The sequence below is a fragment of the Mesoplodon mirus genome (genome assembly GCF_964341445.2).
Source record: "Mesoplodon mirus genome assembly, chromosome: 6".
NCBI classification, from domain to species: domain Eukaryota; kingdom Metazoa; phylum Chordata; class Mammalia; order Artiodactyla; family Ziphiidae; genus Mesoplodon; species Mesoplodon mirus.
Genome location: NC_138982.1, coordinates 131,941,452 through 131,965,260, shown reverse-complemented (window position 1 = coordinate 131,965,260; position 23,809 = coordinate 131,941,452). Strand labels below are relative to the sequence as shown.

The following is a 23,809-nucleotide window of genomic DNA, read 5'->3' as shown; positions in this document are numbered from 1 at the left end:
GGCGGGGGGTGGTGCTTCTGCCTCACCCCCATGTTCTAGGATTCTCTCAGTAGTGTCTTGTCCTTGAATAGTAGTTAATTTTCTCCTTGTGAAGAGGAGGGAAGCCAGGAAAATTCTAGGTCACCGTCTTGGTGATGTCACTCCAAATGAAGGATTTTTGAGATGGGAAGATTATCCTGGATTATTTGCATGGGCCCTAAATGCAATCACAACTGTCTTTATAAGAGAGAAGTAGAGGAGATTACACAGAACAAGAAGAGGAGAAGGCAAAGTGATCACAGAGGCAGAGATTGGAGTGATGCAACCACAAGACAAGGATTGCTGGCAGCTACCAGAAGCAGGAAGAGGCAAGGAACCGAGTCTCCCTTGGGCTCCCAGAGGGAGCATGGCCCCACTGGCACTTTGATTTTACTCAGTGATAATCATTTTGGACTTCTGCTTCTGGCCTCCAGAATTGTGAGAGGCTAACTTTCTGTTGTTTTAAGCCACCAGCTTGTAATAATTTGCTACATCAGCCACAGGAAAGTAATATAATACCTAAATGACTTTGGAAAGACTAAATCACAAACACACTAAAAATTTTATAATACATCACTGGATTATATCCTTTTCACATAGAAAAAAAGGGAGTTACTTCCTGTGAGAAGTACCTTAAAAAGTATTTGGACTGACCTTGGAAAGCTGAATATTATGACTTCCCAGATTTTGTTTACTCCATGTGCAGACCATTTTACAGTCATTCTTTCCAAACTCTCCATTTAAAGTGCCACTATTACAGATTTGACTGATGTTAAAAATGTTAGAACTGACGAAATAAATGAGTGCTAATAAAACAGTGAAGTGTTCTGGTATCAAGTTACTGAACCAACACAATGGTTTATAACACCATGATGAAACCAAATAATTGGATACTGTGATGAATTTGAGGTATTACAGTTTTAATGGTGTTAGGTTTATGATAAGTGTTAAACAGTAATGCCACATTCCTTTTGTTCATAGGCTCAGTGGGATGGCTTGACTGGGCGTATCACCTTCAATAAAACCGATGGCTTGAGGAAGGATTTTGATCTGGACATTATTAGTCTCAAAGAGGAAGGAACTGAAAAGGTAACCTCCTCGATAATAAATTTGAAAATTTTAAAAAAAAAAAGCACTGCTATGCATTTTTACTTGCACAAACAAGTAGGGTAATGACAAAGTGATTCTCTCAGCATGTTCTTTTATGTCCAGTTTTCTAGATCTCTCTCCCTGATATGCAGATAGATGTTGATGTGCTAGATTCTTAAATTGTGTGTGCTATTAATAGCAATGCTAATGGTTATATAGTGCTTGGTTTATATACCAACATCATTATATTATTACACATATATAACCTTAGGGGTGGATGGCATTAGCCTCATTTCTCAAAGGTTTTAAGAAATTGAGTGTAGACTTGGGAAATCAGAAGCTGTCAATGATTTATATTTGGAATGGCATCCAAGGGTTACTTAGAAATGAATTTTAATTTTACTCCATTTTGAGACTGGCGACAGAGGGACAAAATAAAGTAGGATAGAAAAAGCTTACTGAAGCAAACTAACTTTGTGTCCCTAATTTTAGGAGGAAATATGCCCCCAAAAATGTATTTTAATGTTGAGTTCTGATTTTAGGCTTATTTAGTTGTAATTCTCAACCTCTCAATGATTTGAGTTCCATTCTTGTTACTATTTAGAGCAATGCAAATGTAAGCTATTTAATTAATAATAATCATAACAAAATAATTTGCCTCCTCTTTATTACACCAATTTTCATATTCACAGCTATGCATTGGGATAATTAACACTTATACTGTGAAGACTTTGCCCTTTAGAACATTAAAAAAAAAAGATTTTGAAGCCCCCAGAACAACTGTCTGAACACCAAAATTCTATGTCAACATTTTCTTCACTGTAGGGGACAAAAAGCTTAATGTAAAAGAATGGCTTTGGGAACAATCAGTTTTACTTAGTTGAAATATTTCCGTTGATTTTTAAAATGAGATAAGGCTTCTATTTCTGTTTTGTTGCTTTTGTTAACTGAGACACATCATTTTTTTAAGGTCTTAACTATACCTCACCCCCAAATAGCTTAATTAAAATAAACAAAGATTAATTAGGCTGAATGTAAAAGGTGACCACCAGTGCTGAAATGTCTGAGGAAAATAATTAGTTCACAGCTTTGATAGTTCACACTAGTCACGCAGGTTTCCCCTTTTAAAAATGCCCTCTCTCTTCATCTCCTCTCTTCCTCTCTCTCTGTGTGTCTCTGTCTCTCTGCCTCTCTCTTCCTCTCTCTGTCTCTCTGTCTGTCTCTCGGGCTTCTTCACTCTGATTTCCTTGTCTGTTAGGTTAACATGCTCTGACAGAGCACAAGGCATCAACCTAGCCTCCATAATGGATGTGGAATTTGGGCTACAGGGAACACAAGGAAAGAAAATAATATTGTTATGGACTAAAAGCCTATAATATTTTTTTTAAAGAAAATGTCTGCTTCTCTATACATGCTTCTCTCTCCCTCTCCACTCCATTTAATGTACAGAACTGAAGAGGGAACAAAAGCTGTTAAAGAAACATCTTTTTGGCTCAGAAGTGTGTTGAAATAGATTAAGCTATTGTTATGCTTTTACAGCTATTTATACACGTCAATATTATGCACATTCTTTGCTGTTTTCCCAAAAAAAGCAAACTCGAATTAGGTGAAAGTGTTTTCTCAATTTGTTTCTTTATCTCTTCATTGTTTGCAATAACATTTCTTTCTTCAGGTGAGTTGGGCTCAATTCATGAGAAGGCTGATTGAACCTTAAAGCAATGGGGGAAGCCAACCTATCCTTCTCAGGCGTCAAGGGAGGAAATGGCCAATCTTTTCATGTCAGTCTTTTGCAGGGTCCATAGGGAAAGTTGTTAGAAAAAGCCTATTTTCTCACTTTCACTCAAACTTCTAATACACAGAAGCCCCTAATCAAAGAATAAGTCATTAAGTACACCTTCTTCTCACTAAGGAATAATGTGGTGTGTGTGTGTGTGTGTGTGTGTGTGTGTGTTGGTTGATTGACTAATCTGGTTATAAATGCCTTTAACATGTCTTCTTAAGGAATGATGAAGACCTTTTAACTCTGCAGCATGTATGTGCATATTCAAAAGAACTTTAAGACCTTTTTTTGGTGTGCAAAAGGAAAAGTGAAAATCAGGTTGCACCACCTAGTAGAAGTAACTTCTGTGGGACCCAGTACTTGGTTCATCTCTTTACTATACCTATTCTCAGGCTTTATATTGAATTAAGATGCAAGATTCCCAATAATGGGTGGGGAATGTAATGCTGTGAACACTTACACACCATGATACCTTTTGACTTCCATGCTCCATTTTAATTAAGTGCTATTTTTATTTTTCCCTCTGAAAACCAAGGTTGCTGGCGAAGTGTCTAAACACTTATATAAAGTGTGGAAGAAGGTTTGTACATGGACAAAAACTGCAGGAAATCTGGGAGTGGGGTGGGAAATACCAAAGGAAAAACCTGCATCCTTCCAGTTTTCCCAGACCAGTAGCTCTCCAATTGCAGTTTAGAGGCGATATTCCATATAAAGGGAGAATGGGGATGATTGAATATGTTGTTTCTCAACAACATTGCCTGTGAATTGAAACAGGCTTGAGATGGATTAAATAATGATGGATTAAACATTTCCCCCTAGATTATTTTTGTTTCTCCCGGGTAGGATCCACCCCTGTTAGGACTGAAAGCAGGTAACTGCAACAGAAGCAGACACTGGGCCATTGATATTCTTTCTCGAATCACTAAATATTTTTCCCTAAGGGGCATAAAAACAATAGATTTGATCCATCAGACTAGTCAGATAGGCTAAGGCTCAGAAGGGCTGGGACATCTCCTTCAATGTCACCACCACAAAATATGAGCCATTTTTAGAAATTCCCTTTTCTTACGTACTATCTTTTTTTATGCAGTAAAGCAAAATTTGTCAGTGCATATTGTTTTGCAATTTGTTTTAGAACCCCAGTTTCCAGAAGACAAAAACATTAGAGGTTTTGAAAGGGAAGTGAGATTATCTTGTAAATCATAACACCTAGTATCATGCTGTCAAAGGATGTGCACAGATTTATTATAGAAGCAAATGTTAGACATTACAAACATTCAGATCAGGAAAATGTCCCAGTGATATGCAAACATTGTCTTTCATTCTCTCTCTAAAACCACTTGCTAAACTATTTGTTGATTGACAGATGGACCTTAAATTACTGTTCAACTTGAACAGTTTTGTCAGGTTCACTTTCATCTTTTGAATTATCAGTTAAGTCACAGAAATTGTAAACAGTTTCTCCCTGTAGTCAAAAACCTTGTCTCCCTTTTGGTAGTACTCAGATGAGTTCCAAAATGTCCTGCTTTTAAGTTTAAAAAAGCACAGGTTTAATAACCTTGTTTTAATCTTCAGTCAATCAGGCTACCAAAGACACAGGGAAGGCAATCCTGTCTCTTCTCTGCTAATAAGTAGATGAACCTAACTGGCACCCAGAAAGAAGCTTATTACACTAATCCAGCTTGAGACTTCAGGCACTTTATGTAATGTTGAATTAATTCAAACCAAATATCCTGGGGAATGAAATCCAAGCCCTGAAATTTTACTCAGAGGAGGGGAATGTCCTTTATTTGTCACTAAACTGCAATAATCACCCCCACTTCCCAGGGTTGCACTTCTTGGCTTTCCTCCTTCCTCCATGCCGTTGTGCCTCTTCCTTCCTGCTGACCTATCATTGCCCACTTTGCAAGTTGTATACACTGTGGTGTGCTGTTTTGTGTTATGCCTGCTCATCAAAAATTTACAGTAACCTGAGTGCTAGCACATGAGACCTATTGAGACCCAACAAACACATTGACCTTTCCCTACAAGACTCCATCTTACAAGAGAAGGATTCACCCCGATTGTCTTCAAATTCCAAAAGTTCTTCTCTGCACTCTGACGTTTTTCAGTAGAGAATAGTCTGCCTGAAATTCTTTCCAAAAGACGGATACAGCAGCCTTTACAAAACCCATCACTAAAAATATGTGTTCATAAAGCTCATGATATACGAAACAGATACACCTTTTTTTTCCCCTGGCTGCTCGTTTATTTCACTCCGCAATTTTGGATTTTGAGTTTATGTGAATCACATACCAGGTTTGGGAGACAGATATTAGTCGCTCTCTGAGCATCCTTTTGGTGCATTACCTCTTTTAAAAAAGTTTGCTTACTGGCATTTGGGCACTCATTTTCAAATGCTTCCCTCTGTTGTCTGAGATAATATATGGCTGCTCCCTCATGCCGGTTTCCAAAGTGAAAGAAGGCAGGGCCAGATAATTTCACTTTTGAGTGTCCCTCCCCACAAATAATTGGTCCACCATCCACTACTTCTCACTGGTGAATTGCTGCTGACTGCTTTTGCTACAATTTGAAAACTGAGGTTCTGCTTCCTGGAAACCCTCCTCCAAGGTCAGAGAATAGGACTGAAATGCTAAACACCCTGGCATCTGGGTAACTGTGTCCCTCCCCCCAATACACATGAATCATGGGATCTTGCTTTTTCAGAAAGAGACCTTCATTCACGTGTTCATTTACTTCAATTAACAGGTAAAGTTAGTGGACAACTTAGGTTTTAAAGACACACACACACATGCACGCACACACACACACATGCACTCATACACACACACTCACATACACACACACACGTACTCTACTGCTTTGCTGATTAAAAGGTTTGAAAATAGAAGGCTGAGGTCATTCAAACTCCATATGTACTCCAAACTCCAAACTGTCCACTTCCCAGGAATAGCTTGATCATTACTATATTTTGATACTCTTTTAGTCTAGATTTGAGGAAACTTCTGTTATACAGATAGTAGGAAAAATAATCTCCGTTTTCTTATTTTATGGAGGAAAGTCTATACTGAATAGGACTTTGGGAAACCTTTGATTAGAACTACATCAGCAATGATATCTGACCTTCCACACTTTTAGTGAGGTTAATAAAAGAAAAAAAGCCAGATGTTAAGCTGTGGGGTGTATTTGTCTACAATTTCAAGTTTGTATTTTAAAAGGGAGTGATGTTGCAAGGCCATTCAAATATTAGTTTAGGTCCTTTAAACACTTGACATTAATAGAAATAAGAGTTACAGAGAACACATTTCATTACTTAACAAATTGGCTAAAAACACAGTTATTTTCTCCACCTTTCAATACTTAATTAAAAATTAGGTTCCATTCTCCCCAGTGCCTAAGTCAAGCTTTAATTAAAAGCACAGCCAGGGCCCAATTTAAACACAGTCTTCATAGAGTTAGAAGTCAACTGTTCACAACCTAAAGCATAGCTTTGGATGAAAACCAATAGATTCCCAGTTGTGGCTAGCCTGAGATATGTTTCCTGGAAGCGAGGATCCCTGCCCCCAAAAAGTGAGAGTAGGGGTGGAGGTTAGAAGAGAGGAAAGAAAATATTGTCCCCCTTTCTTGGGTTTAAAGTCAGACAAAGAAAATATTCTTTAATCAGCAGACATGTGTTGCATGCATTCTAAGTGATGAACATCGCTCTTGATCCTGGAAAGACTGAATGGTTATTAAAGGTGTTAACCTACAGCTTAATCCTACCTCTAATACCCTCGCTATAGACAGGATGGAATACTTTCAAATGCAAAATCTACCACAAACCCCCATTTATCTAGACCTGTCTCCTCTGTCACCAACCAACTAGCTCTAATTAAGTATAGAAAGAAGACAGTGAAACTGAAATAGTTCACACCAATGTGTGAATGTGTGATACAGTACTTGCAACTTCCTCAAATAATTTATATTTCTAAAAAGAATACTTGTCAAGCTAAATGAATTTTCAGCTGCTGCATTTAGGCAGTAAATCAAAGTAAATAAATAGAAAAGGAAAGAAGCCTAACATTCCTACAGGTAAAATTTTATTTAAATATCAGGAAAGCTCTAATGTCTCCATTTTGCTAGTGAGGAAATTGAGCCACAGCAGGGTTAATTAACTTGTCCACGGTCACATTGCTGGTAAATTGCAAAATTAGAATCTGGAAAAGAGTATATCTGGAAAGCTCATACTCTGTCCAGCCAGCCAGTGTCCTCCCATTGGAAGAGTATATTTAGAGATCAAGCATAGGTCTACCCTGTCCATCCCAGAGTATGTCCAAGTGTTGGTGTTCCTAAACTGACCCTGTTTTTCATAGCTCCTTTACTTTACCCGCTTATAAATTTCAAAAACATTTCACTAACAATTCCAAGTTCTTTCATAACAGGACAAGCTTAAAAAAATTACTGGGGCAGTTATTCAGATGTCCTTCATTAATGTTTGTGCAGTGCTTATACCAACACTTTCACATGCATCTACTCAGTTGATCTGCTCAGCATCCCTATTAAATATTTTATAGTTAGAGAACAAAAGCTCAGAAAGTTTAGTATCTTGTCCAATATCACACCACAACGATTTTTGCATCCCATCTCACTAGGCTGGCAGTAAATGCCTACAGAAGGCTTCAGACAAAGAGCTAGATTCTTTGAGGCTCTTTTCCTAGGTTGTCCCCAGAGGCAAAACAAATCAATATACTTCTACAAGGTCTTATAACCCAGGAATGACTTTGCCACTGGAGGAAATTTGGCTTATTATTTCTTAAAAGAGCAATGGGCTTCACTGACTGCCAAACATAATGATTGGTTCTGTGATAGATAGAAAGATCAATAAGCAATAAAAGTTAATACCTTCACTGAAGGCATTCATGGTCAAGTGAACAAACAAGACAGGTAAACAGATGATAATAATAGAAGAAGGTCCAGAACAGAGGTACAAGGAAGGTATGAACAGAGTACTACTAGTTTTCACAAGAGGCACCCCGACCCAGAACTGGCTCCTCCAGTAAAATAGGCCTAGAACTTAGTTTACTGCTCATCCACACTTTTTCTTCCACTTACGTTTCCCTTTTAGATGCCTGATCTCTCCACTATCCATCCTGCCTCTTCCATCCCATTTCTTATACATTTTAAAGGCATTGCTATTAATACTTTGGTAACACAAGGTTTGTATCAATAAAGTGTAAGCTCCACAAGAAATTTTTATCTCTGTTGTTCACTGCTATGCCCTCCAATGTCTAGAAGAATCCCTGGCATATAAGCAGTTGTTCAACAAATACAAATCCAATACTCATTTACAAATTCTTAATTTAAAACAGAACATTGAACTTAATCAATTAAAAACAAAAGGACCTCCCCCTACTCCACTCCACATAGCACAAATTTTCTGTTCCATCCACACACTCATTCTTCCATTGTTTTGTTTTCCCACATTTAGTAGCTTCCACTGTGATGCCCTGTTGTCCTCTTCCCAGACTATGACCTTTTGTGCCTATTCCTGGTGTACCAGGGACCTCTCTTTAGCATAAATGCCATCACTGACTGCCAGCAGCCTCTGATGTAATGTGTTCTGTGTAGATTGGGATTTGGAACTCCAACAGTGGGCTTAACATGACAGATGGCAACAAAGACAGGTCCAATAATATCACCGATTCTCTCGCCAACCGAACGCTCATCGTCACCACAATTCTGGTAAGTTGACTATGTGGAATTCAGGGCATCTTATCCAGACTCTTACTCTAGACCTTGAAGGATTCCTCAACTCTCCTTTTCATGCCAACAACTCTCTCTGTAAATGTCTATGTTTAGTTGGGACACAAGAAGCATATGTTTGTGTGTACCTATAATAGATTGAATTATCAGCTTCCAACATTGTTCTGAAGATCTCCTACCTCCAATCCATTCTCATCTCTGTTTTGCTCTATTCTCTAGCCCCAACCAGCTGGTCTCCCTTGCTCTCTAGCTGCTGGTTGGTTTCAACCAAGGGGAGACTAAGACCAGGGAAGTGGAGGAAGAGACCCAAGGAGATTTCTTCCACTGTTTCCCAACAGTATTGTCAGAACCTCTGTCCTTCATAACCATAGCTTCTATCCTGTCAATGATCCTACCTCCATATGCTAACTGCACTGGACTCCTGGAACACTCTTTCCTCCCTCTCTGCCTCAGCCCTAGCTTCCTAATTATGCTGGTCCCTGGGTGTCTATATCCCACTGCAATTCTCACCACCATCCCTGTTGCCTCCCTTTGTCTTGCTCATTCCTTTGTAAATAGCCCCTTTATTAACTGCTCTTCAAAAGCCCAGGTAAAAGTACCTCCTACTCTGTGTTGGAACCCCTGTCATGCCCCCATCTAGCAACTGTGCACTCACAAGTTGTTCGTTCTCCCTCTTTGCTCTATCCTAATCTAAGAAGTAAAGGGAGTGGCCGCCTCTAAAATCTTCACTTTGGGACCTTCCTCTTTTGATTTAGTCCATAATGTCAGGCCAATTTATTTCTGAAACAGTTAGCTTCAGAGAATTATTCATCCAAAATGAAAACCGTTTTGTTTTTCTGGTGTCTACTTTCTCTGAAACTTTCTCATGGAAATACAGAATTTTCTACTTCTATCATTTAGTTTGAGGATAAGCCTAAACATAAAGGGCAGATCAGTAATGTAGTAACTATTATGATTGTATAAAATAAAATACATTTTTATTTAGTCAAATGAGAATTAATAAGATTATAGATACGTAGACTTAAGGAAATGTCCATTATTCATAGGATAGGGGATTTATCACATAAGCATATAAACAAAGAATTTACCAGATGTGAGCTCTAAGATGCATTCAAATAAGAAAGTGGAACCGATGATAAAAGAAGACATTGAAATGGCCTTTGAATAAGATATCCTGAATGAAACCAAGAAAAAATAGGTAAGTAACAAGGGAATAGTGAAATTGAGATGCAATTTAGCTGGGAAATGAGAAAATTAAGATATTCAGAGTATTTAGTAGACAGGAAGTTTGAAGAACAAGGGAATATATTTGCTGATTTAGATTTCCCTTTTGTAAGTAGGTGAAGCTCATAGATAAAAGCCTGGAGGGAGGGTGGGTCTAGCACTAGAAGCTTGGGTGTGGGCACAGCTGGATGCCAGACATACAGACATCAGATCATTCCCTGCCTTCTCTGCCAGACCTAAAGTTCAAAAATGATTGTGTCTATATGACACCATTCACTCACAGCTCTGCCCTCAGCAGTGGAGGGGAAAAACTCTCAAAGAGAGAGGAGGGAGAGAAATAATATATGAAGTGTTCTATGTTTGTAGAGGATGTACAAAAGATGAGTTTAGCAAAGGCAGAAGGGGAAGTGACTTTCTTTAGTATTCTAAAATCTTAAAAATAATTTTCAAATATTTTATATCTTCTGGCTGTTGATAGATCTTGTGTAAGTAAATTCTGCCTTTCATTATAACAGGGTTTCATATGTGATTTGTTTCATATAGGAAGAACCCTATGTGATGTACAGGAAATCTGATAAGCCCCTGTATGGAAATGACAGATTTGAAGGATATTGCCTGGATCTATTGAAGGAATTGTCAAACATCCTGGGTTTCATTTATGATGTTAAACTTGTCCCTGATGGCAAATATGGAGCTCAGAATGACAAAGGAGAGTGGAATGGAATGGTCAAAGAACTCATAGATCATGTAAGCAAAACTGTATCTCCTACATAGGGGTCTTAAATGTCAAAAAAAAAGTGCATAATGAGAAGAAGTAGAAGAAAGGAGAAAAAATAGTTGAGTCAGAGTCAGAAGACATGTTTTATTTATTTATTTTTTTTGAATAATAAAAATGGCTTGAAAAGTGGGAGAAAACAACCTACCAATGTAGTTTCCCCACTTAGAAGGGCAAGTAAGGAAATATTGAGGATAAAAACTTATGGGTCCATCCTTCATACTGAAGAATAAACTTGAATGATTCTTAGATTAGATAAAGAGTTCTGAAGTTTGCAGCTCAGAACAAAATCTCATCAACTACTTTTATGATCTAGTTGCTCATTTCTTACTTTTCTCACATGCCCTTTTTTAAAGACATTCTTCTGCAGCTTTTTCCCCTCATTTAGTTCCAGAATATGTATGTGTGTATATATATATATACATATATGTCGTGGTGTGTGTGTGCTTCACACTGTCCGGTTTCACTTTGCTAATGAATACTATTTTGTAAACATAACTGTGTAAATCAACTGTTTTTATATTAGAGTCAATCAGCATGGAAGCTTTTTGTGTGAGAAGAATTTGGAGTTCAGAATAGGAATCAGGAGAACCAGGAAAAGTCTAGACGTTCACCAGGAAGGTAGACAACTAAGGTGACAAGTTCAAACTTGCTTTTGCAGAGGGCTGATCTGGCGGTGGCTCCTCTTACCATCACTTACATGCGGGAAAAAGTCATAGACTTCTCCAAACCCTTCATGACCTTGGGCATCAGCATTCTCTACCGCAAGCCCAATGGCACCAATCCAGGGGTCTTCTCCTTCCTCAACCCTCTCTCTCCTGACATTTGGATGTATGTGCTCTTAGCCTGTTTAGGAGTCAGTTGTGTACTCTTTGTGATCGCAAGGTAAGCTGGAGAACTACTAAACTTACAACAGATCTCTGTCAGTCTCAGGTTGACATGTATGCTCTAGAGGTAGACAGAAATCAAGAACTTCAAAGTATTCTTTTAGTTTTGCCTGGTGTTCTATTCTGTCAAGTTCTCCCTCATAAAAGCCACTCTATAAATGAATATCTTCTAATTATTCATAAGGGTAATTTTAAAAGATAATAGGAAGACAATTTTATATATTATATTAATTTAATTTTATCAGTACTTAAAGCAATGTAAAATGGTTATTTATCCATTTTTCCCTAAATTATATTGCCACAAAAGCAATAGCTCAACTACTAAATCTAAAATGTTTCAATAAGAAAGAGAAAAATTGTGTCCAGATTCTTGATCCCTGGAATATTTGCAAATATTAAGCAAAATAGAAAAAAGTTAGCTAGGAATTGTTGTAGCAAATAAGAAACACTGGATCAAACAAGATTTTGAAATCCTCAGGAATAAAAACAAATACTTTGAAAATTTTATAAAATTTATTTTTTAAAAAATTAGACAGTTAACAAGAGAATTCTGGAAATAACAATAAAAAGAAAGAGTAGTTATATATCCAGTCTGGAGGCATGAAATCTTTATGCTACCCTGATGATTCAGTTTAGATTTTATTTTCTGAGATAACCCTACATTTCACCATTCTGCTACAGTTTTTCAAAGGATTGTTATACCATTCAGTAGATCATATTTTCTAAATACCTTTGATACTGCATTGGAAACACAGCTTCTTTATCTTTCTGTTGGCTTAGACAGTTGATATCCCTAGACAAACCCTGTAAAAAAAAATAATTGCTTTGTTATGTCCTCTACTCATTTTCAATCTTTTTCATCCTTCAACAAAACTCAGTGAACTTTTTCTCTAATCAATTTTTGTTTTCCCTCCAGGAATTTCTAAGAGAAATCTTTCTTCATGCTAGTTCTTTGTCACTGTTCACTGTATGGTTTTGATTAATGCCAGATAACTCTTTCCCTAGCATAATTATAAAGAAAGCTGGGAAAAATAACCTAGTTCGGAAAGGTCTTACAGATCCATAAAGCAGACATAGTAAAAGCAAATAAATGTGTGCTCTTATGTGTGGGTGAGTCACATATGTTCAATATGAAATGAATGTTTTGAAGTTCTCTATACTTCATAATGTGTACCATTACCAAATCCTAGACTGTTTTCCAAATTTTGTCCAGACATTAAGTTTCTTTTAAATAATGACCAAGGCTTTCTTTCCATGCGTCTTACCTCAGAAAATAGTATATTGTCAGTATGTAGAGTGATACTATCCTTTGATACATTAATACTCAATCAGTGGTTCTCAACTAGGAGAGATTTTATCCTACAGGGAACATTTGGCAATGTCTGGAAATAGCTTTTGATTGTTACAACTGAGGGTGGAGGATGCTACTGGTATATAGTAGGTAGAGTCCAGGGATGTAGCTAAACATCCTACAGTGTGCAGGACAGCCTTTCCCCTACAACAAAGAATTACCCCAAAATGTCAATAGCATCAAGTTTGAATAACCATGCTCTAAATAATTAAAGATGATAGTGCTTTGAGTATCAAATTTTCAAAGATGAATCACTCACCTTTGGAGGGGCATTTCTCATTAATGGCTCGTAAGTGAAATGAATACTGCCATAGAATGGCCATTGAATAAATGACCACCTTAAAGTGATGTACTCTCTAACAATAAATTAGAAATCTTGTGTTGGCTTGTTGTTCCATTCCTTTATTCAAGAACCATACCTGCTGGATGATTCTAGGGCTAGTAGAGCAATCCAAGCAGCAGAGGACAACAGAGAAGTGAGTTTCCATATTCCCCAGCTCACTGCTTTGTCTAAGCAGTGATGCTAATGACTAGAATAGGCAAGACAATGTTGATGAGCAAGTAATTACATTATTTATCACACTGACTTGACCAAAATCAGTGAAAGAAAAGAACATGTCAACAGCAACCAGAAATTCTCACAAGTATACAGGTTGAAAGTACTCTTTTACATTTGACACCAAGTGTTCCTTTAAATGGCCTTATTTTTACCCCCAGAATATGTCAAAATAATGTAGCATTCAGTAGTTTTCCCCTCCTCATTTTGTCTGTTCCTCTATAAGCTCCTGATGAACCAGAGCCCTACATTTTCTAACTTCATTCTGTTTCAGTTAAGAAAGCAGCCTCCTTTCTCCCCTAGTCAATACTATCCACTCAACATTCCTACTCACCAAGTATCATTTATAAACCAGCTCTTTTTATTTAGCTTATTCTCCTTGTCACTCCCTTCTCACTGTCTTTCCTCTCACTCCGGGTCTTGGGGAAGTGGAGGTGTCATGCATCAAATGCCAACTTGCAAACAGCATGGTGGTAAAACATAGAAAATATAAAAATATAAAAAGTAACTCCCTGCAGTGCACAGGTGCACTATCATGGGGATTGTACTCTCAGTTACATTCAGCTTCTCCACAGTTTTGAATCCATTCCTGCCTCTACGTCATAAAGCCACTAAATATATTTTGGAGGTGATTCCCAAAGACAAAATCCTGATCAAACAAATGTGCCAATTCACTTTTACTTCCCACCATCATAGCTTGAACTTGGTCACTCTGCATCAATAAGCTAATATGTAAAATGACTTTCTGTTACCACCTTAGTGGTTTGCATTCAAAGTTAGTGAAATAGAAATGAAAAACAGCTAACCTCCTAATCATCTTTAGCTCTAGAGAGGTTTTGAATTTGCTTTTTGAAATATACCCTTTCTTGTCTTTTTAAAGGGGAAAAATAAAGCCCATCACTTCATTTAGGCTAATGCTCTCACTAGACAGAGACTTACAAACCATTTGCTGAAGTGAATTGAATTTATAAAGTTAGACAAGCTAAGGAAAGCCATATAAATTTTTTAGTTACTATGACTTGTTATAAATGTGCATGTCAGTGTTTTGTTTTGTGGTTGACATTTTTTAAATTACTTTTTGTAAAGTATTTAATCCCAAGGAATTATAGTCACCATGAACACACAATTTAGATAAACCAAATATCCAAATATAATGTCTGATTACATCTTATAATTTATGCTCATCTTCTTAAAATGAACATTTTTTAAGTTGGCTTCTGGCAAAGAAAAATCAAGAGAACCTTTGACTATAACTCTATCGTTATAATACAAACCCAACAGTTATGCTACAAGATCGAACAGAGCTTCCTCCATTAAAAGATGAATAGATCTCCTTCTTCTTGATACAGCCTAATATCTATTCTCAGCCATAAAAAGAATCTCTTAATTAGAAATCTTCAGTATGACAGGCATTTTATATCTTCCATTCAAGTAAAAGCCTGGCATATATAAACATAAAACCAAAATGAACCTCTGTATTTCAATATAATGTTACTCTTCTATGTGCAAATTTTAACATAAATTCTAAACACATTTGTCCCTTTCTCTGTCATTTCACTAAAAATCAGTATCAGTTGAAGATAGCAGCTTCAGAATATCATTGGTGTGGGTCATGTATTAATCTTTCTCCCAGACTTCCTAGTGCTGACATTACTGTCACACTAGCTATCTTTAAGCAGGCGTTAGGAATTTCAAGCTGAAATATCTACATCTGGTAGGCAACAGGTAGGTCTATTGCATTATGAAAAGTCAGTGTCTTACAACACAGCAGCAAATCACTATTTAATATTCCTCAGTCCACACACTCCCCAAGTCACTCAGAATCTCAGAGAGAAAGAATCTAAAATATCTCTGCAGAGCAGGCAGAACCACATTGCTGTTTACACAGTTTTCTTTTTTGCCATAGAAAATTAGATTAATTGTTCACTTAGAACTGCAAAGTATGAAATACTGAAAAAAGACCAAGTTAGATGCGGCATTCCAAAGAGAAAAGTGGTGATCTCATTCATCAGAGCATATACAGGGGAGAAATGTCAGAATATCAGGGGGCTGGTGGTTGCCAGGTTTTATGATCTGTTTAGAGAAACTCCTTCTTTTGAATGCATAATCTGCCTAATTTATTGAACTTAATATTTTTATATTATTGTACAAGTGACAATGATATTGTTTAAGTAACGGCATCTTTACTCTGTGTACTGCTTCAATTAGTAGGTTCATTAATACTGGTATTCAGTTATTCAGCTCAGCAAACTACTATGGTTATAAGAGAGTATAAATTCAAAACTTAATTATATTTTTGAAACAGTAATTAAAATGTATTGGCATGGCATTGTCAATGAAAGCTATATTCATAAGCTTCACAGGAACCTGCACTCTGTGCCCTGCAGCTGTGGAGAAGGTGCAGTAATGATTCAGTTGCCATTACTGGGGGATAAACTACGAGGCTGTTATCCCAGTCTCCCTAAGACTTGATAAGGAGACGCTGTATACTTTTCAGAAGGTGTCTGGGGGTTTAGAGAATGGTTTTTCATTAAGAGGAACTGTCTGCCCAGTTCCTTGTGCATGATTCACAGTGTGCCCTGCTTTTCGCTTTAGATGATGTATTCACTTTAATACCAACTCTCCCCAAGTGTCAGCAACCTGCTATTGTTTACTGCTGAAACCTTATGTCTGGAGAGCATTCCATATGTTCTTATCGGCTTTATGGTGTTTTAACATTACTACTGCTTGCATTAAAAGACCCAATTGCAAACGGCAAAGCTTCCAGTGCTAAGGACTACTGCATTTAATCATTTCCAGATCACTTTGCAGAACACCTGCTAATGTCTTTTTGGAAAAGTAAGTGCCCCTTGGAAGGATAGCCCTAAAAAATAACCACAGAGCAGGGAGCTCCTTGGGCTGTAGAGCTCAGACAGATGTTTAGAAAACAGAGGATGAACCAAAACTCTTCAGTTCCTCAATTTTTTTTTTTTTTTTTTTTTTTTTTGCGGTACGTGGGCCTCTCACTGTTGTGGCCTCTCCCGTTGCGGACCACAGGCTCCGGACACGCAGGCTTAGCGGCCATGGCTCAGGGGCCCAGCTCAGGGGCCCAGCCGCTCCACGGCATGTGGGATCTTCCCGGACCGGGGCATGAACCCGCATCCCCTGCATCGGCAGGTGGACTCTCAACCACTGCGCCACCAGGGAAGCCCTCAATTTTTTATTTTAACACACCCTAGAGATATCTGGATTCCCTCTTCTTTAAAAATAAGGAAACTGAAGCCGGTGAGCTTAAGTTACTTATTCAAGGTTGACTTCCTAACTAACGAGGGTTGGTGATCAGGTGACCACAATTCACAGTTCTAGAAACAATTCAAAATGAATCTACAGGAGTGTCTGAACCTAAAACTCTCCATTGAGACATGCTGTGTCCTTAACACTAATGAACACCTGTGCCTGGGCCAGGATACTTCTAAGTTTGAACTTTATCTCTTCATTTAAGGATTGTGATTTTTATCTTCATATACAATCATAAAAACATTAATACATCCCAATCCGGCCATTCGTTTTGTTTATTAATTGTTTCAAACTTGCAGCTCCTTTGATGCATTATGAAATCACTAGACTACATAGACTCCTTTAAACTTCTATCCATAGATACCTCTTGAAGTCCAGTCACCCCTCTGTTTTTGTGCCTTCCACAGCACCTAGCAACACAGAATCTTGATACTGTAGCTGGTATGCAACAGTGTGTGTGTCACTGTCATTGCTACTTTGTGGGGTAAATACTCAGGATGAGTGAACCTCTCTTTAACAGTCCATCTAGTTGTTCAGTAAAATGGAAATGAGTGAAAACTCAGAACAATTTAGTAGACATAGATCTGAGGAGTACAGTTCCATACAACCAATGGGCTTTGCCTACAACTCAGAAGTCTGATAAATATAATGTCTAAAGTCTCCTTTGCACTTTGCCCACCAAAGCTGTAAGTTTATGAATATGGCCTACTGTTTGGTTTGATGTGTCCATCATTAGCTGTTGGATGTTCTGCATTGTTCAGCGGGTTTTCACTGGTGCCACATATATTTATCTCATGTTTACAGACTGTTTCTGTTAACTACCACAGGTTTACACCCTACGAGTGGTATAACCCCCACCCATGCAATCCTGACTCAGACGTGGTGGAAAACAATTTTACTTTACTAAATAGTTTCTGGTTTGGAGTTGGAGCTCTCATGCAACAAGGTACAAGGTTGCGCATCTTTGTCACACACATCCCACAGTCTGCTGACAGGTTTTCATGCTGGTAAATTCCACCAAGAAGATAAAGGGCAGGCTAAAAACTATCTCAGGAATCAAAAAGATAGAACCCGGCTTCCTAGACTGTTCTAAAAATTAAAAAAATATGACAGAAATGAAACTCCTTTGTTATATATCTAAAATAAGACTTACTATCAAGCAATGAACACAAATTTTCCTAGAGGGAAGGAAGGGATAAATTACCTTAGAAACTGTTTACAAATTGCCAAAGATGGAGATATCAGCCTTTTCCTAACTTCACAAGTTAGAGGTTGAAAAGGATTAAAGTTTGAATCCTTTGAAAATCAGGTTGACTTACATTCTTCCAATAGCTCACCTAAAACTGTTACCTAATTACCACTCTGACAGACCCTGCTGGGATTCATCTTAGCTTCCCAGTAACTTTTTACGATCTCCTTCAGTTGGTAACCATAGCAACAGTAAACTGGAGAAGTTGGGGGAAATGAACTTTAAACCATAGAAATGTAATATATTTTATACATTTTCTATGATTTGGAAGACTTTGATTTTTGAGGGGAGGGAGGAGTGAGTTGTTTTAACCTTTGGAAGAAATCCAACTCTTTTGTGGATTTTCCTCAGCTTTGATTCCAGACGTATGGTCTAGAAAACCCTTCTCAAGATAAGTGCATTAATTTAAGAAAATCATAAGTCACAGATGATATTGTGTTTGGAATATCTTCTCATTTGACAACAAGTTGCAAAATAAATTGGCAAAGGAAATTTCAACTAGGATATATATTAAAGATGTTTGTTACTTAGGTGTGAACCCTAAGGCTTTTCATGAGGGAGTTGTTATCATCTACTCAAAATGTATGTAGTCTGTCTCTAAAAATTCCAGGGAGAGAGAGCAAAGGTTTCTAGTGTGGAAATACAAAATAATTAAGGAAAGTGAGTAAAACCTCTCATCATGCAATTAAGTGTAGTTTATTCAGGCACTGCCAAGTAGGTGTAGACACAGTACCTGATTTACTAGAAGCCACCTGCATGAGTTTAGAGCATAGCACTGAACTATAAATCCTGCAGGAAAACTCATTAGACGACATATACTGCTTTACCACTGCATTTAGTTTTTAAGGCATTTACCTTGTGAATTACTTTCAAAGAGTTAAAGAGACTCCTCTCTTTCCCTATAGCTTGCCTTCCTGTGCCATTATAATAGAAAAATATAGACTTGAGTTTCACAGAGCACACAGCAAGTCCGTGCATGTACATATGACTGCGACTGCCTTCTGTCATATGAGTGTACCTGTCCCTAAAATTTCTCTTTTATATTCTACCTGTTTGGAGTTTCCCATCATCCACAGCAAACCGTGGGATGCAGTGTCTGCTAGTTAACACTACCTTGGGTACGTGACAGTCAACCCCAACCAGACTCTGCTTGTTTTTCAAGAAGTTTAAAATATTTGTCAGGTGAAACAAATATTGCAATGTAAAAATTTGCTGTACTGGTGACTGTTAATGCATTTGTCCTTAGCATGTGGCATTGGACCAGGTAGCTAACTTATGTATTGACTGTTGTGCTCTTGTTAGCAGAAGCTTATCACTGTACTCAATTGGAAATAATTTTGTTTAATTTCTTTTTTAATGTGATGATCAGGCTTTCTCTTTTCTACAGAGCGTGAGCAAAGTCTGGATCAGGATTGGCTGTCATGTCTGCCATAAAAGGCAGTAAAGAGACTTCAGCAAGTATTGTCTCTCATCCCAAATATTTTCTAATGATGTTTTATTCTGCTTTTATTACTTTAATAACTTCATACTCTAGAGTTCTGAACTTAGAGAAATCATCTCTACTTGAGCGAAGTCATTTCTAAGTACGTAAATTAATGTTGAGAGTCATGAAAGTCACAAAATTGTGTGAATTTTTTTTAAAAGGTGAAATGTTGAGAAATATAATTAATACCATCTACCAAGTGTTTGAAATGTAACCTGAGTAGGTTTCTACAAATTATTTTTAAGTTCCAAGTCCACTTCATCCAAAAGTATAAATATGTATTAGTTTAAAGTGTGATAGATGTGAATTTATCATTACATGTCAACAGCTGGTTATCGGTCTGTCCAGTTTTACTGCCATATAATACATAATTATACAAATAATAAATAAAAATCTGATCTTTTCACAAATGCAGCCAAATAAAATAAGGATAAATTTACAGCAGAAAATCTATACCTATAAGCTAAGAAAATATATCTACTAACTATAGTACCTATTTCCTATGGCTATTTTATGAAATAAATGGTATTTTAATGATAGCCAATGAAAAATCTAAAATAATATCACACTGCCACAAGGCTGCTAGATCAATGAAGTACAAAGATATGAAACAAACTTGGGCATTAAACACACACACACCCACAGGCATATAAATCCCATTAAACTGAAAGATTAAAACAAGAGAGCAACAAACTATTCTACTAAATTCTTAGAGGCAATTTAATGAAAACTGCTATAAATCAGAGTATTATTACACACCCAAATTCAAACAAACAAACAAAAGAAGGAAATGAAAACCACAGTGAAGCCATTAACCTCATTAAAAGACAATAAAGAACAAAGATACCTAATATCTTTAGAAGAATACATCTAACTCAAAGTCAAGAAACTCTGCCAACCTTTATCTGCTTACCATGAGCTGGCTTTGATTTCATGGGCAATATTTGTATCTGTTTATAGATTAAACTTGAGCATAAACTCATGTATTTGTAGATTCATAAACTCCTATTTCCCTTTCTATCTTAAGCCATTAACTACAAAACTTCAAATCACCCAATCAGAATAGTGAAAGACTCCTTTAAACCAGGTAATTCACCTGCTGGACTTCATACTTTGGATTTTTTAACTTAGGGTTTTTCCCTTTCACTTTTTAACTGGTCCCATAAACTCTAACATTCCTCCGACTTCATGGAGGAAATGCTAAGTACAGAACCAATGGTGAATTTCAAGCAAGCAGATTAACCAAAAATCCATCCATGAATTGATAATATTGGGGTAAGTGCTGCATATACCCTTCTGTCCCTTTTGATTCTACTGTTGGATTTATGGCCTTCCATAAGTTTGATCAAAAGTTTTGAGCTAGAGAGTTTTCACAGATATTTGTCCTTTGTGTAGGTAAACTTCACACATGTACCCTTTCTTTAAGAGAGAAAGGTTTTCTTGGTAAATACATTAAATGCCTCTATATTACCTTTTTACAAATAATCAGGAATCATCTGATAACATCTAAAATGTATGTTCTTACCAGAAAAGGCCCCTTTCCACCTGCAAAACAGCCAGTCTTTGAAGTATAATTAAAAAATAGTACTTTATTTGAGGACAAAATTGTGCCTTTTCAGTGAATATATTATTTTCAGTTAAATAAGAATCCACTTTAAAAAAAAATTTTGACTTCAAAAGTAACATAAAACAATAAAAAATGATTCATCTACTGTCAAATATGGCTGCATCCAATTTCATTTGATTTGTAAAACTCCAGTGTTTTATTAAAGTACATGTGATAAATGGCATGATATGTTAATCTTTTGAAAGTCTCTCCCATTCTTTAAGATTAAAAAAAAAAATAAATTAGCATTTCAAAGCTTTCACAGTTGTACAACCTAGAACATTTTATTTCACACAATAAGATGCATATCAGACAGTAAGAAAAGGCCAGGAGTCTGGGATTGACTTTTCAGCAGAAACAAGCAAACAAATTCAAATCTAAGCAACTAAACTATCTATAAATTTTAAACATAGAATATCTTAGGGTTAAAACCATTTAATACCTTCAAATGTCAACAAATCACATTTTAAACAGCAGCATTGATAAATGATAAAAGATCATTTAGATTTGCTTCATTTTCTAAAAAATGCATCTATTCACCTACATGAAAGAGTAAAACCTTGATAGATTTATAGTTTTGTGTCACAAAAATGCATTATCTCTCTAACCTAGTGTCAAATCATGGGTCTTCCCTAGTCTCCTAACTATTTAACTCTCTTACTCTGACGATACCATCACAGGATCAGAGTTGATGCCCAAAGCTCTATCAACCAGAATAGTTGGAGGGATATGGTGGTTTTTCACGCTAATCATCATTTCATCCTACACTGCCAATCTGGCTGCCTTCTTGACAGTAGAGCGAATGGAATCCCCCATTGATTCAGCAGATGACCTGGCAAAACAAACCAAGATAGAATATGGGGCAGTCAGAGATGGATCAACAATGACCTTCTTCAAGGTAAGGAACTGACAATATATTCTCAGTGGTTATCTCATACTGAGGGGAGGAGGTTGTGGAATGAGAGTCTGTCCAAAAAAAACCAAAAAAAAGTTAGACAACATTTTTATAAAATAAAATGTCTAATGACACAATCTGGTTACAAGGGACCTAGGTACCCTCAGCTGTCACATAAAACAATTTTTTCAGTGCCCATCTAGGTATCATTCCCTCTATCCCCAATTGAGTACACTCAGATCCACAGGTCAGTATCTTCAATATCTTTTCTTGTCTTTATACCCATTAATTAATCACTCGTGTATAGAAGCCACAAAAGTAAAGATTACTTAACCTTTAATTATGACAATCAGAATGCTTGAATATCTTTGTTTTGTTCTTCCTGTTCTGTACTGGATGAGACAGGAGCAGATGATAAGTAAATGTGTTGATACTGGCATTTATTTGGAAAATTAAAACCAAAAATATCCCCGGGGACTCCAGTCTAATATTGCATTTGCACCAATGGGGACAGTGCTCCCAGCGCAGCCTGAAGCCTTCCAACAGCCTGGAGTGTCTCCCGAGGCACCAAAGGAGAGTTAAGTTAGAATCAATATGGTTTTAGTGTCAAGTGCATTTTGTTATTCAAGTCTTTTTAATTACTTACCCAGAGTAATGAAACTGATTTCCACCTTGCTTATGGAATAAGCTGCAGTATTTTTATTATCAAATCTCAGATACTATATATCCCATGGGGGGAAAACGTATTATAATAGATCCAGGGAATTTTAAAGATGACAAAAAACCTTAGAGATCAGAAAGTTCAGCCCTTCACCCTACTCATGGAAAGAACAAAACCCATAGAAGCTAAATTATTTGCTCAAAATTATACACTTGGTTTATGATATAGCCAGGCTAGAACCTTCTTGTAAGAGGTACTTGTGCATGTGAAAAAAAGTAAAACAGCAACTGTAATCAGAATAAACTCTAAAAACACCTTTGTCAATGTTTCACATCTGGATTACTGAAAATGAAGTTGTCACCCAAGGTTTGAGAGGACTACTTTGACTTGTGAAGAGTATTAATTTAGAGACAAAAAACTAAGGGTAAAAAAAAAGGGAACACTTCTTTGTATAACAGTATTAGTTCACCAAAATATGTATTACTTATGCAGTAAATGCAGTTTAACATTAACAATAATAATAAATAAACAAATAAAAACTTACTTGTTTTAGGAGTAAACTATACCCAGAGGTTTATAAAAAAAAAAGAGTAATGTAAAAAGTTAGGATTTTTCTTTTCCTCTATGTTAGAAAAAAAGATGAGTTTTAAACTTTTTTTTTATTTTAAGAAATATAACATTGATTTCATGAAGGCATAAAGTGTGGTGATTGTTTCTTCTTTGGACAAGTGTTGTTTTCAGGACAAATGACATTAAATGTATGGCTTTCCAACTTTCTGAAAGCTTGAATTTTCCTAAAATCAGTACTGTAAAGAAACACGTTACCCCCAGCTAGTAATTCATCACAACACTTGTCAGAAACCAGGAAAATTACCTGCAAGGCATATAGGACAGAGAGATACTGCCAAAGTAGAACGGAGTATGTCTGAAAAAAATATCTGAAATGATTTACCTCTTTCACCAGTATCAAAAAGTTTTAAAGTATTGGCAAATGGGTGAGTAGAGGTAGAGAAGATTCTACTACTACTAAGATGTACATTATAAATATAAAAGAGGGAGAGGTTACCCTTTGAAAAAGTCATAGATCTGACTTTGCCACTGTGCAAACAATCAGTGTATTCACAAAGTATCCTTTAATCTCATTTTGATTTGTCTCTGTTCACATACCTTTGAATATAAAGGGTGCTGGTTCCCACATTTCCTGGCAGGACCCTAGA

At 36.8% G+C, this 23,809-nt stretch overlaps 1 protein-coding gene across 12 annotated transcripts in view; it reads left to right on the top strand.

Moving 5' to 3' along the window:
* Positions 1–23,809, top strand: part of GRIK1 (glutamate ionotropic receptor kainate type subunit 1) — a gene marked incomplete at both ends in the record, with an annotated part of 432,363 nt that overhangs the window by 376,191 nt on the left and 32,363 nt on the right. For 6 of the 12 annotated variants that reach the window (XM_082625512.1, XM_082625518.1, XM_082625515.1 and 3 more), the window contains 6 exons: positions 1,000–1,107; positions 8,495–8,608; positions 10,397–10,600; positions 11,290–11,513; positions 17,526–17,644; positions 21,717–21,934. In XM_082625512.1, coding sequence (XP_082481638.1) covers positions 1,000–1,107; positions 8,495–8,608; positions 10,397–10,600; positions 11,290–11,513; positions 17,526–17,644; positions 21,717–21,934 — 987 coding nt within the window. Of the gene's footprint in view, positions 1–999; positions 1,108–3,422; positions 3,468–8,494; positions 8,609–10,396; positions 10,601–11,289; positions 11,514–17,525; positions 17,645–21,716; positions 21,935–23,809 lie in introns of all 12 variants that reach the window. The other 6 variants (XM_082625516.1, XM_082625511.1, XM_082625521.1 and 3 more) reach the window with 2 other exon arrangements.